The sequence below is a fragment of the Anabrus simplex genome, chromosome 5 (assembly GCF_040414725.1).
Source record: "Anabrus simplex isolate iqAnaSimp1 chromosome 5, ASM4041472v1, whole genome shotgun sequence".
In the NCBI taxonomy this organism is placed as follows: domain Eukaryota; kingdom Metazoa; phylum Arthropoda; class Insecta; order Orthoptera; family Tettigoniidae; genus Anabrus; species Anabrus simplex.
In genome coordinates this window covers 420,858,468-420,871,683 of record NC_090269.1, presented here as the reverse complement: position 1 = coordinate 420,871,683, position 13,216 = coordinate 420,858,468, and the positions used below count along the sequence as shown (strand labels likewise).

The following is a 13,216-nucleotide window of genomic DNA, read 5'->3' as shown; positions in this document are numbered from 1 at the left end:
TGATCTCATTCGAAATATTAAGGAACCACTACGTAGTAGGCAGTTTGCAACACAAGAGGACATTGCTAATGCTGTCCACCAACAGGTGACCTGATTCACACATGGTGTGGCAAATGCTGAGGCAGATGGTATTCAGCGCCTCCCACATCATTGGCAGCGTGTGGTGTCAGTAGCAGGGGACTACTTTGAGGGTCCTTAGCCCCAGGTTTGTCATGTCAACTTTATATGTACTGTGATGTCATTCTTTTGCACCGGAAAGGCCATACTGCCCTGTATACTACCATAATAAATTAGTGTGTTACGATATTTCAGTGCTATTCATTGTCCACACATGTAGTTAACACCTTGTCCTTTTGTCTGTATATGTCACATTTTCCAACCGGACTGTTATCTTCAAGAAAAAAATAGTTGCCATGACTTTTGCCGCATCCCTCGTACATCATGTTTGATGATAAAATGTGAATGCACTACCTCTTAATTTTATGAATATAACACTACACAAGTAAACTATTAAAAACTCTGAAGAGCGGTCTTCTTGATTTATAGGCTCACCTGAATATACACACACATTTTCTTCCCTAATTAAGCACTTTTCACTTAAAAATGCAGTCGATCTTGACTCATTCTCTTATATATTTCAGTGTTAATGTGCGATCAATGTTGAAAATATCATTAGAATAGCAATAAATTCACAACCAACTCGACTAACCCACGTGCTAGCCTTCCACCCTAGCAGTCAGCTGATTGCTTTCCTGCGCTCGCTGCAGTATAGCCTCCACGAAACTACTACGCTAGCGTGGTGCGTCCCAGGTGGTGGATAGTGGGGGGGGGGGTCCTAACTGGCTTTCCGGCGAACTTGGGCGAAATAAAATAGCTGACGCGGACCAAACACACAACCCCCTGTGGGTGGGGGGCGCAGGCGAAGAATACACCCACGGTATCCCCTGTCTGTTGTAAGAGGCAATTGAAAGGGGCGGCCAAGGGGTGATTGAATTAGGACCATGATACTACTTGTAATTAGTACATCATGCGGGGAACACCATGGGTCGCCGTTACTTGCGAGTGGTACCACTATTATATAGTTGGCCCATTATTGGACATAAATTTTCCAGCTAACTCATTCCTGGTTGCCAGCGTTTTGCCCCAGTGTGCTAAGTTGGGTTCATCACTTGGTAAATAGCACACCTACCAAGATGCATGGCTAGTGCATACCGTGGAGGTCACTGCGCAGGATACTTGGAGCCACCGGCAGTGCCAATGCATTATGCGAGAGTCTCATTTTCAAAAATTGATGCCTGCCTGGCCATCAGATGATAAAGATGTTGATTCCCAAGGGGAACCTAAAATATTTATTCCGAATGAGTAAATTTGTAATACCAATATAGTTGGTCCATTATTGGACATTATAAATTTTACAGCTAACCCATTCCTGGTTGCCAGTGTTTCGCGCCAGTGTCCAATAACTCATTCGGAACAAATATTTCAGGTTCCCTTTGGGAATCAACGTCTTTATCATAGTACCACCATGTCAGGTACACAATAGGTTTGTGATTAGTAGCAACAGTATGTGAATCAGGATGGCTTTTACAGTACCAGTGATTAGTACCACTACATTCGGAACACCACGGGCTTACGTTGCGTGTAATTAGTACCACTATATGAGACACCGTGGGTCTGCGTTGCCTATGATCAGTAGCGACTGTGTGAGGAACACCACGGGATAGTAAGAGTCCCTGTGATTAGTACACCTATGTGAGGAACACCATAGGGTTGCGTTGCCTATAAGTGGCGACGCAATGTGAGAAACACCATAGGTCTGTGTTACATGTGCATATTACATTACCTGTGAGTAGTACCATCATGTGTGGAATTCTGCGTGTCTGATACTTTTGATTAGTATCTCAACATGACAAATACCATGGTTCTACTTTACTAGCGATAAGTACCATTATAAGGGGTTGATGACCTGGATTTTGTACCCCTGTAGACAATAAGCATCATCGATTTAGGATTGTGCTTTAGAAGCAGTCTCTTGGTCAATAATACTATTGTTTTACGTTAGTTTCTGGGAATGTGGGGTATTGCGGGTTGGATCCACTGATTGTTTTAAATTCATATTCATCCAATCATTCTTCCATCACGTTTTGAATTCTGGTCAGTGGATGATTTTGGACTTTTAAATTCTCATTACATTTCATCTCATTCCATACCATTAGGGGCTTGTGACCTAGATGTTGGGCCCTTTTAAACAACAAGCATTATCATAATCATCAACAACAGTATGGCCTAGACATCATGAAGGCAGTGCTTTAACGTTAAAAAATAAAAATGATGTACTGTCACCCAAAATGTCTATTAACTAATTAATGTTATAACTAAAAAACGAATGTGAAGGAAGTTTAGTGTGAAATGTTGTTTCATCACAACTTGCTCTCCCTCATCATGCAGCAGAAAGCGAGTTTTAAATTAAGACCTTCAGACATTGCATTTTTTTCCTCTTCTTCCAGGCATGTACGTTGTCAGCTTAGGCCACACGACACTAATACTCTAAAGAGGTTTATAAATGTTTATATAAGTTTACTTGCTATCAACCCCATTCCAGCTTTGAATGGTTATACCATTTCATTACAGTGTTACATTTCAGGAATTTTACTGTTACAACCTTTTTTGACCTCTCCTTATGGTTTTGATCTCTCTCTTTGTTTAGGTTCAAACTGTGTGGTTCCCATCAATGATATCCGTGGTGTTGAAAGCATGGGATATGCAAAGGGGGAGAAAATTCTCAGATGTAAATTGGCTGCTGTCTATAGGTTGATGGACTTGTATGGCTGGACTCAGGGGATCTACAACCATATAACTGTAAGCATCAGCTTCGTAAAACTTAGTGAAATGTTTGGTCATTATTACTGGTTTAAGGTAGCAATAATGAACTTTTCTTGTAATTCGTCTTGAACAAGTAGCTTAAAACTGAAATACATATATGGTATTACTTGATTCTGTTTTCATGAAAATACTATTGCAGGTTCAAATGTTTCAAGTTTATAAGTTAATATCTTTCATGTGTTTCAGGCCAGATTAAATCAAGACCAAGAGCATTTCCTAGTTAATCCCTTTGGAATGTTGTATCATGAAATCACTGCTTCAAGTTTAGTGAAGATTGATATGCAAGGTGGCATTGTTGAGCCAGGGACCACGAACTTCGGTGTGAATGTTGCTGGATTCATGTTACACTCTGCTATCCATGCAGCTCGTCCGGACATTAAATGCATCATTCATGTTCACACGCCATCAGTTCTAGCAGTAAGTGTATACTCTTACTATCAATGGTAATTCATGGTATAATTTATAGGTGGTTGCAATTTATTTTAAATATCATTTTCCAGCTCTAGTTGGCTGGGTGTGCTATACAAGCGCTCACCACTTCTTCCTGTCAAAGTATAGTTTTTTCCCCTTCATCTCCTCTCACTTGACATTCATCTTGCTGACCTCCGATTTCACTTCGTCTATCCATTGATTTTTTGGCCTCCATACTGACCTTTTCCCTTTCATTCCTCGGTCAAAGTAATTATTTGGTGTTCTCGTTCTGTCCATCCTCGTAACATGTCCGAATCATTGTAGTCTGGGTCATCCTAAAAGCTTAGTAACTGGTATTTTGATGCCAGCCTCCTTCCTGGTTGGTTCATTTCTAATCTTGTCCTTCCTGATCTTTTGGTTCATTGTTCTAATGAATTTCATTTCTTTTGACTGGATTTTATTTACTGTTAGCCTTGTTATGTAGGATATGTTTTAGAGTCCATAGGTGAGAATTGGAATGAAGTAGGTATGAAACATGGTCAGTTTTAAATGTGTAAGCATAAATTTTAAATTCACAAAATAAGATAAATGTAGGTTTTCTTTACAATGAAATCATAAATAAAACAACTGTGTACATGATCAATTATTTTTTGACCTTTTTCTTATGCATATATCGACTTCTTAAATTCATTGTCTAACTGTTCAGCAATGTTAGTTTTGCTAAACACTGATCAGCATCAAGCATTGTTAATGTGGGCCTTTGAGGTTTTGTGCTTTTTTATCCTGTCTGCTAGATGATAATGTCATTCCTGTTTTGTCCATTTATCTGCCTCACAAAATAACAAGCATACTAAACAGTATAATGAATTGATCTTTTCATAGCCACAAATTCAATTGTTTATCATAAACAGATTAATTGAACTTGCGTGTAAACTGCTTGCTCTAACTAGTGTGTACACTGCATGCTCAACTGTTTTCCTACAAGCACTGCAAGTTATAATCAAAGCAAATATGTGCCACACTCACTCCACGTCACTGAACTGAAAAGAAATCAAGATGTGTGGATGTTGATTCAGAGAGCTACAAACGAATGAATCACTGTTCAGAAAGAATAACTTAAAATCTCTTATTAGAAGAATATAAAAAGTGGTGGTTGCATAAACATGCGATAAGGCCAGAAACTGCCACTGGCTGCTACAATCTGTACCTTGTCCTGAATGTGTAAAATTTATAATGATGTTTACCCTTTATACTAGAGCATTTTATTTCTCTCTCTATCTCCACTGTATGTTACAAGGAAGCATGATAGCCAAGTGGCATCACAGAGGCAGCCGTGGTTCTTTTTTTTTTTTTTTTTAGGAAATGAGAAGTTTTTAACCCTGTGGTTCAAATCCCACGTAAAATTTTAGGTCCTGCGGCTGTGATCACAAAACCGATAGTCACATAAAACTACAAGCTTTTTTTTTTAATTCTATGAGGGTAGTTTGCTTCTTTCTTTTTCTGGGCGGTTGCGCCTTCATATGCAGTTAGTTTATAGTGAATGAGGAAAAGTTTGAAAGAAATATGTTATTGTATCTGTGTTAAAACAACTCATCTTGATTACTTTGAGGAAAGAAACAGACTCCTTGTTTCGCTAGTATGCCTTTTTATTGACATCTAGGGCATTTATGGCAGTCTGATAGATGAGAGCTGTTGAGGACCAAACCAGCCTTAAATTTGAACCTTAACATAATTACTTGCTAGGCAACAAAAAATTTTTTTTAAATCTTTGTGTTCTTTAGAATTCCAAAAAAATTGTATTGGTTATTGTGAATCATATACCATAAATATTGTTTGCCTTGGAACTGAACTCACAATTGCTGAGTCCCATTTAAATAACTCTGTTGTAAAGCATATACCTTGGTCCACCCGTTGTTTATGCAGTTTCAGTGCATTACACTGTGTATGTAGAAATAACTAAAAAGCTGTCTTGCTCAGGCAGTAAAGGCGTGCTTGGTTCACCCGGAAGGATATGGGTTCAATTCCCTGTCATAAAGTCCAAAAATAAAATTCCCACTTCTGGAACAGCACATGGCCTGGAGGTTCACTCAGCCTACATCAAATTCAAGTAACAGGTGAATTGGTTCATTGCTCTGCTACACCAGAATACAAGTATCTTGCTGTCTCGTTCGACCAGACAGTTGTCTTCCAAGCGGCATTGCCTGAACACCAAAAGTAAACTATCTGCACATAATAGGATAATAATGTCTAATAAGGACAAAAAGTTTCCAGTGTGTAGATAATGGAATTTGGAAATCGTTGGAACAGGCTGAGCATGGATATTTTTACTCTGCAAGACCATTCTGTAGAACTGGAACATGCTCAACAGTGAGTGGTATCATACAGGAGTCAGACCATTTGCTGGTCTGCCCCTTCATGGACAAATGTTCACTAGAAGACTGTAAAGCTGCACATAAAACTGTAACTGTGCCTACTCGCTGGCAAAATGTTATTTGATTTGCATGCACAAATGAAAGAATTCTGGGGAGCAAAGGTGGCCTGGCATGGAGCTAACAACTCTATCCCACTTAGTCCCAAGGTTACCTTCCTCTCCTCCAAGGGCCTTAATGGCCTGATGGCTTTGCTTTGCTATGTAAGCAAAAAAAAAAAGCATCTACTTTTTTGTTTTCCTTTATTTTATTATGGTGCATTGGGCTGAGTAGGAAGAAAATAAACACACACACTTCATCTTTTTACTTAGGCATAAGTATAAAGGCTGCTTATTAGATTAGGAAATGCATGTTTTAACATACCATTTGTCACTGATTAATATTACATTGTACATTACCATGAGTTTTGGAAGGAAAAATGAAATATTATCAGTGAAGGGAGTATTAGTAGATAAGCAGGTGGGACTGCTAGTATCAAGAATTGGAGTGTAGTCTTGAGAGTGTAAGGGCAGAAATCCAGGCAAAGATATTGAGAACTATCATAGTAAAATACTTCTGAGGGAACTTCGTTGATAAGGACCAGAGGGGTGGTAGCTTTGCTGGGGTGTCAGGCAATGCTGTCGACCTCGCCTTATGTAATCTAACTTGTCAATCTACTTAAGATTGTATTTCCAACTCTACCATTACAAACTCCAGTGCAAGGACTGACTTTCTTTTAAATGAGTTGCTTCCACATCTGGATGAATAACCATACTAGCACATGCCTGTTTTTTAATCCTGTAGTGATTTTTTGGGTGAGTATGTAAAACTAATTGTAGTGGGGTGTCTTCTTGCACTGGATTGATCTCTCTTCTTATATCAATGTCATAAAATTGTAAGTTTACTTCTTGTGGAAGTGTTCTTGTTTTAATGTACTGTACCTGAATTTCTTTGAGTTAATCATGTATTTCAGGATGTACACTCCTCTCTTCCTCATCAAGATGTTAAAAATGTTAAATATGTTCCTCTTCAGGTCTCATCATTAAAATGTGGATTACTCCCATTATGTCAGGAGGCAATTGTGATAGGTGAAGTCGGTCATCATCCGTATCTTGGAGGCCTGTTCGAACCTGAAGAACGAGAGAAGATTGCACGTAATTTGGGACCTGTCAACAAAGTGAGTCATATTGCAGGAGATTCGTTATGACCTAACGTTGTGTAATTTTAGTAATAATTATGTCAGCTGTTGTATACAGGTATTTTATTTTGATGCAATTCAGGGTGCCTGGGTCTCAATTTTAATGTTGCATTGCTGAGTTTCAATTAATTTTGATGAAGAAACATTTTTTTACATGCCAATATCATGTGATATAGAGTGCCATATTAACTTCTTTCCACCCATCAAAAATACAGCTACCTCTACAAAGTTTGAACCTGCGATTGCAGAATCCAGAAGAATGCATTGGCTCTGGAAAAGGAGATGCCAGAGATTCACTTAATTCTTATGCTTAACCATTGCTTTAACCTGCTTTTAAGATCTTTTACGTGTTCCTACATTTAGTGAGGGCTTTATTGTAATAATAGCGATTATTTACTTTCCTTAGAAGAGGAATAACAGCAGGGTGCACAAACTTTCCATATTGACAGCCATATTTTACCATACACTCTGTTTGAAAATCAGTATGGGACTACAGCCAACTGAATAGGTCATAATGATCATCAATTCCATTTTAAAATTTCATCAAGGCTATAAAACAGTGCATGATGTTTTAAACTTTTAATGTGTTACACTGAATGTTTCCATCATTTTTCAGTTTTTGGATGTTTTAAGTTGACTTGTTTCCATATATACTAGATGATGACCCATATGGGGTTGAAACATATCCTAGTCTCTAGTTTTTATGAATGTACATACTATTTAGTGGTTTACTTTAGAATTGTATTGACCAGGTGGGCCTATATAAATATTTTCTTCTAAAAATTGTATTTTAAAAACCTGTCTAAGAACTTAAATTTTCTTAAGGCGACACTCTTGGAGATAAAAAGGATATTTTTGCCTAATACATGGATTTTCACGAAACTTTGTGGGAATGTCTCCTACATAAAAGTAGAGATATCACGAATATTTCTTTTTAAAACTTTTGAGGCGGTAAATTGGTGTGCGGGTTTTATTTGGGTCAGTGTTGGAAACACGCTTCTGGCTCGCCTAGTTTTCGATATTGGGTGTACAGTTGTGCTTTGTATAACAGCAGATGGAAGAAAACAGCCCCCATAAGTCATATTTAAATGGAAAACAATTCATACTTTTAATTTAAAACTGCCTGTACTAAAAAAAAATATTTTACACAGTAATTTAAATTCAAAATTTCTCTGTGTCATAATAGAATGCATCTTGTGGAACGTGCAGGGGTAGCTTTCTACACTTTCACTCGCTTCGGTGTGTTGACAGTTGGTTTCATAGCTGATAAGTTCAAGTGAAATCATAATTCTTTTGTATTCAGCACTTTAAGAAATGCCTCAGTATCATATAACAGGCATTATACGCGGAAGCAGAATCCGCGAACACTGGCGATTTTCTTTGGCGATATCGACAGTTGATAACAATTAAAATCTAGCAGGTTGCACCTTTTTCAATACACACCAACAAAGTTAAGAAGACGGCGCAGTTTAATCATTTTATTGTACACGAGTTTTTATCCAACAAATGGCTAACAACGTATATATGAAATGAACATTTTAACATTAAAGGACTGCATTCAACTTTAATTCCTCAATTTTAAGATCATATATGAACCCGACATTCACGATAGCAGCCATTACAGAATTTGAAGACAACTCATCACTCAGAGATGAGATTTTAGATTTTTGACTTACAAGGGTTTTCTTGTTTTAAATTAGAGTTTTTAAACCTAGCATAATATAGATTTTAAGGAGTTAAGTATAGCAATATGTTATTGTTTATATGCAGCTGATGATGGTGTCTAAATGAACACCAAAACTAGTTCTGTAATAAAATATATGCTGTAAAAACCATCCAACAACATTGTATTTTGTATTGAAAAAGGTGGAACCTGCTAGATTTTAATAATTGTGATCTCAGTTCAATACGGACAAATAATATGAAGTTCCTTACGTTTAAAGTTGGTGACAAAGCATGGCTCATAATTATAATCAATTCGTACACAACGAACAATATTGTCAACGCCAATGAAACCGCATTGGTTTTTTTATGCCTAGCCCAAACGGGCTTTTTAAAAGGAGATGGGGTCACTTTACTGTGTTGCAATGCCGACAGAAGCTAAAGATTTCCTCCCCTCATCGTAGGAAAGTTCGATAAACCACTAAGTTTTAAGGGCATCGGGTACTTTCCGTGCAAATAAAAGGCATCTAAAAATGCGTACAGTACAGTAACCAATGAAACTTTTCTTTCGTTGCATGAGGTTATGTTTGTCAGCGAGTTATCAAAGTGCATTACAATATTTGAATACTGTAAATGCACCTTGTTGGATACATTTTGGAAATTGTTTTCTTCCATTGCATTTGAAAGGTTCAAACTGTGTCGGTGTTAATTGCATGCAGTAACGGATCTTAGAATATTTTTTGATGCGACAAGGGTTGGCATTTGTGAAGTACGAGTTGGCGGTTAATTGGAAATCACGTAATTCAAAGTTCAATTTTTGAATTAACGAGGTTTTACCCTATTGCAAAACTAACGTCGGAGTTCGCCGGTGTGTGCGTTTCAACTGTTTACATTGCACGAAAAAAGGATTATCCACCACGGGTCGTGTTAATATCTGTGTAAAGAAAACACCGTGTGTGAAAAGTGTTTTAGATGTGGTGTGTAACGCATTTGTAAGTAATTTAGGAGAGGATACTAGTGATGCAAGAGACAACGGATCTTTCGATCTACATGGAATCGAGCCTACTGCAAGTTCAGATTAATGAAATACCTTGGCCTACTTGATAATTTTCATGGCAAATATATGTTATAGCAGTGAAATGAAATGGCGTATGGCTTTTAGTGCCGGGAGTGTCCGAAGACAAGTTCGGCTCGCCAGGTGCAGGTCTTTCTATTCGACACCCGTAGGTGACCTGCGCGTCGTGATGAGGATGAAATGATGATGAAGACAGCACATACACCCAGCCCCCGTGCCGTTGGAATTAACCAATTAAGGTTAAAATCCCCGACCCGGCCGGGAATCGAACCCGGGACCCTCTGAACCGAAGGACAGTACGCTGACTGTTCAGCCAACGAGTCGGACGTTATAGCAGTGATAATGTATTTTTCAAATATATTCAGGCAAAACAGCTAAATCCGTAAATTTACAAGTTCATATTTGCGTAAAGACTACGTGGACCTCGCGGAGTGATGTGAAATGTTTGTTTATGCCTATGTTAGTCTTTCAATGGAAGGAATTTTATTTCATTTCATTTTTTTCAAAATGAACTTCCTAAAATTAGGGTGCAGGAATTATTCACATAACTATGGTAATTGTTTTTGAAATTTTTAATTCCATTTTCTTTCATGAAATTTAATTTACATGTTAATGTAAATTTGTAATTGGGTAGATAATACTTCAAAAGCACAACGTATCGATTTTTCTGTACATAATTTATGTAAGGAGATCATACTAAAGTTTTTGTAATTTTTACGTTCTACAGTTTTGGACTTAAAAATCCCTACTACTTGAAAAAATTCTGCAATTAAACATTCCATATGCAGGTTTCTTAATATAGCTGTGATACATTTAACCATACAAATTTTGTTACATTTGGCAGAATATTATGGGAGGGAAATGGGATTTAAATATAAAATTACAATTGGCAGGAAAATTAAAACAAAGTTCTAGTGACCTTTTCTTCCTGATCTGTAACCTAAAAGTCACCAGAACTGTGTGGTTTTCCTTCCTTTTCTTTCTTAGCAGCTTCTGCACGAATATTGGCAACTTTAGAAGCTTGTCTCTTCTCGTTCTCCAAAGAACGGCGGACACTTCATTTCACTCTACGACGATCCCTCTGTTTACTCAGGAGTCCCTGCACTTTGCACATCGGGCTCCTGTCTGGAGTTTTGGCAACTTCAGTGCTATATTGTCCTTGGTTGACCAATGAAATTGCTTCTGACACAGCCATTACAATTTTCTTCCTAGAAACGAAGATTCCTTTTGAGTATTTTGACCAGATAACACTGGAGATTTTCATTAGCACCTTGCTAAAATGGGTTTTGATGCCAGTCTCCTGTACACAGGAACAATTTTCAACAACACATCCTTATTCAGTGGAGTGTGAATTGTTGACTTGGTGCTTTTCAGGTAGTTTTCCTGCTGCAGTTGCTCTGTTTTGAAAGCACCATGATGACACCCCACTTTGACACCTTCTATGCTGTAGGTTTTGATCACTGCTGATACAATGGTAAAGCGTAGCAAAAATGGCAGATATCATTTTGCTTACATCTGGTGCATTGTACTGCTCTGTACTATTATCAATTTCACAATTGTGCCCTCCTTCAGGGTGCCTACTGTCCTTCCACCAAGTGTAACAGTCTTGGCTTTTTACACTCTTTTTACCACATTTCGCAGTCCTGTGCTGCTGCCTTTTTTATATACAAGCCATGCCGTAGTTCTGATGTCACGCTTTAGGTGGGACTTGGCAATACGCATCTGCTCTGCTTGAATAACACTCGTTTAAATTACTTAATGAACTGTTAACACCTTATGAAACCAAAAACTATTCATAAATATTTGTTAGTTCTAACATAAAATGCGTATCCTTCCCCGTAACATTCTATTTCTCACATATATCCGTTTCCGTGAGTACAGGCTAACACTGCGGGACATATTCTTGCAATTTCTATCCATTTTCTAGTCAACTGGATAATACACTGATAAAAAACAAGCAACCAATTACCAATACAATATACTACAAATGTAAATTATTTCTATACCACGAATTCAGTACCTACAAGAAAGATTATGAGTAAGCTAACCTCCAACAATAACAAAACATTTACTTTCATGAAATTCAGTTATTGTTTTAAAAAAATGTAGATTTTTAAACAGCAAATAATGCCTATAAAATTATTTTCATATTCAATTTTCATGGAATAACACTGTTCCATTGCCTATGATATGAAATTTGATAGGAAAAATCTCAGCAGTGTTAATCACAATATTTCTACCTAAAACGGTAAAATGCATAAATTCAACTTCAATTTTCAGATACACCAAATTCATATAAGCCGTAAGTCTGATTACGTAAAAATATAACTAATGTTACCCGTGTTTTTGACATATTAAGAAATTTTAACTCACCATCTGACGACACACTCTTATTTCCCTCAGGATTTAGTCTTCAGTAATTGGTTGATACAACTGTGTGGTGATTAACTATTATTTTCTCCCTTGGAGTAGCCTTCTTCCATAACCTAACTCTTTTTTTCATCAGAAGAAAGCACAAATACTGGAGTGTACTCTCCTTGTTTATAATTTGCTTTGCAGCCAGGCACACAGCAACTCTTAGCATGGTGATTTCTCTTGCTGATAACCTTAATTCAATTATATACACATCAAGGTTGATAATAAAATGCTGAATGCACTAACTCAATTTTACATTAGGTATATAACATTACACAAATAAACTACAAAATTAAAACACGGCAGAGAGATATTCTTAACCTATAGCCCCAGATGAATACATGTTCATACTAAGTTTTCTTCACTAATTGAGGACTTTTCACTTGATAATGCAGTTGATATATTACTCAGTCTGATATACGGAGATCGAGTCATAAGTCATGGCAACTTTTTTTTTTTCTCGCGAATAGGAGACAACACGAAAAATCTAAGATATGCATTTAGAAACGTACGGTATGTACTTGCATATGATGCCACTAGATGGTGTATGTAAACAACAGTGTGGGTCTAAGCATGCCTCAAAGTTCAGTGTGTGAGTGAGAGCATCACAAAATGGAAGTCAACAAGCAGGAGCAACGATCGTATATTACAGTAGCCGTTCTCCGCGGCAGAAATGCACACACATGCCATGCAGAGCTGCGGGAAGCATTAGGCGTGTGACTATGATCTAATCCCCAAAGTCAAGAAGCCATTACATGGACAACGGTTTGCTAACAAAGAGGACATCGTAACAGCATTTCGGAGAGAGGTGTCGCACGCTAGCAATACACATGCAGTGAATGGTATTCAGTGCCTGCCCCACCACTGGCAACGCACAGTGGAAACCTTGGGTGATTATTTTGAAGGTCTGTAACCAGTGGACACCTGTCCTTTGTACGTAGTCTTGTGTATTTGCTGTCTATACCATAATAAAACAATGTTTACCAATGGTCTGTGTTCTGTCATTTTCCTACGAGAATCTCCTGAAGTCAGAATTTGTTTTCAGGCACTATGCATAAGTGCATGCCCTATATTTCCAAATGCATATCTTAGATTTTCCGTGTTGTCTCTTGTTCGCAAGAAAAAAACTGACATGACTCGACCCTTGTATATCTGAGTAAACAT

At 37.6% G+C, this 13,216-nt stretch overlaps 1 protein-coding gene across 10 annotated transcripts in view; it reads left to right on the top strand.

The window, feature by feature from the left end:
* The window catches only part of hts (adducin 1-like protein hts), a 506,583-nt gene that overhangs the window by 249,817 nt on the left and 243,550 nt on the right, over positions 1 to 13,216 (top strand). For all 10 annotated transcript variants that reach the window (XM_067147801.2, XM_067147796.2, XM_067147800.2 and 7 more), the window contains 3 exons: positions 2,708 to 2,859; positions 3,070 to 3,300; positions 6,736 to 6,879. In XM_067147801.2, coding sequence (XP_067003902.1) covers positions 2,708 to 2,859; positions 3,070 to 3,300; positions 6,736 to 6,879 — 527 coding nt within the window. The remainder of the gene's footprint in view (positions 1 to 2,707; positions 2,860 to 3,069; positions 3,301 to 6,735; positions 6,880 to 13,216) is intronic.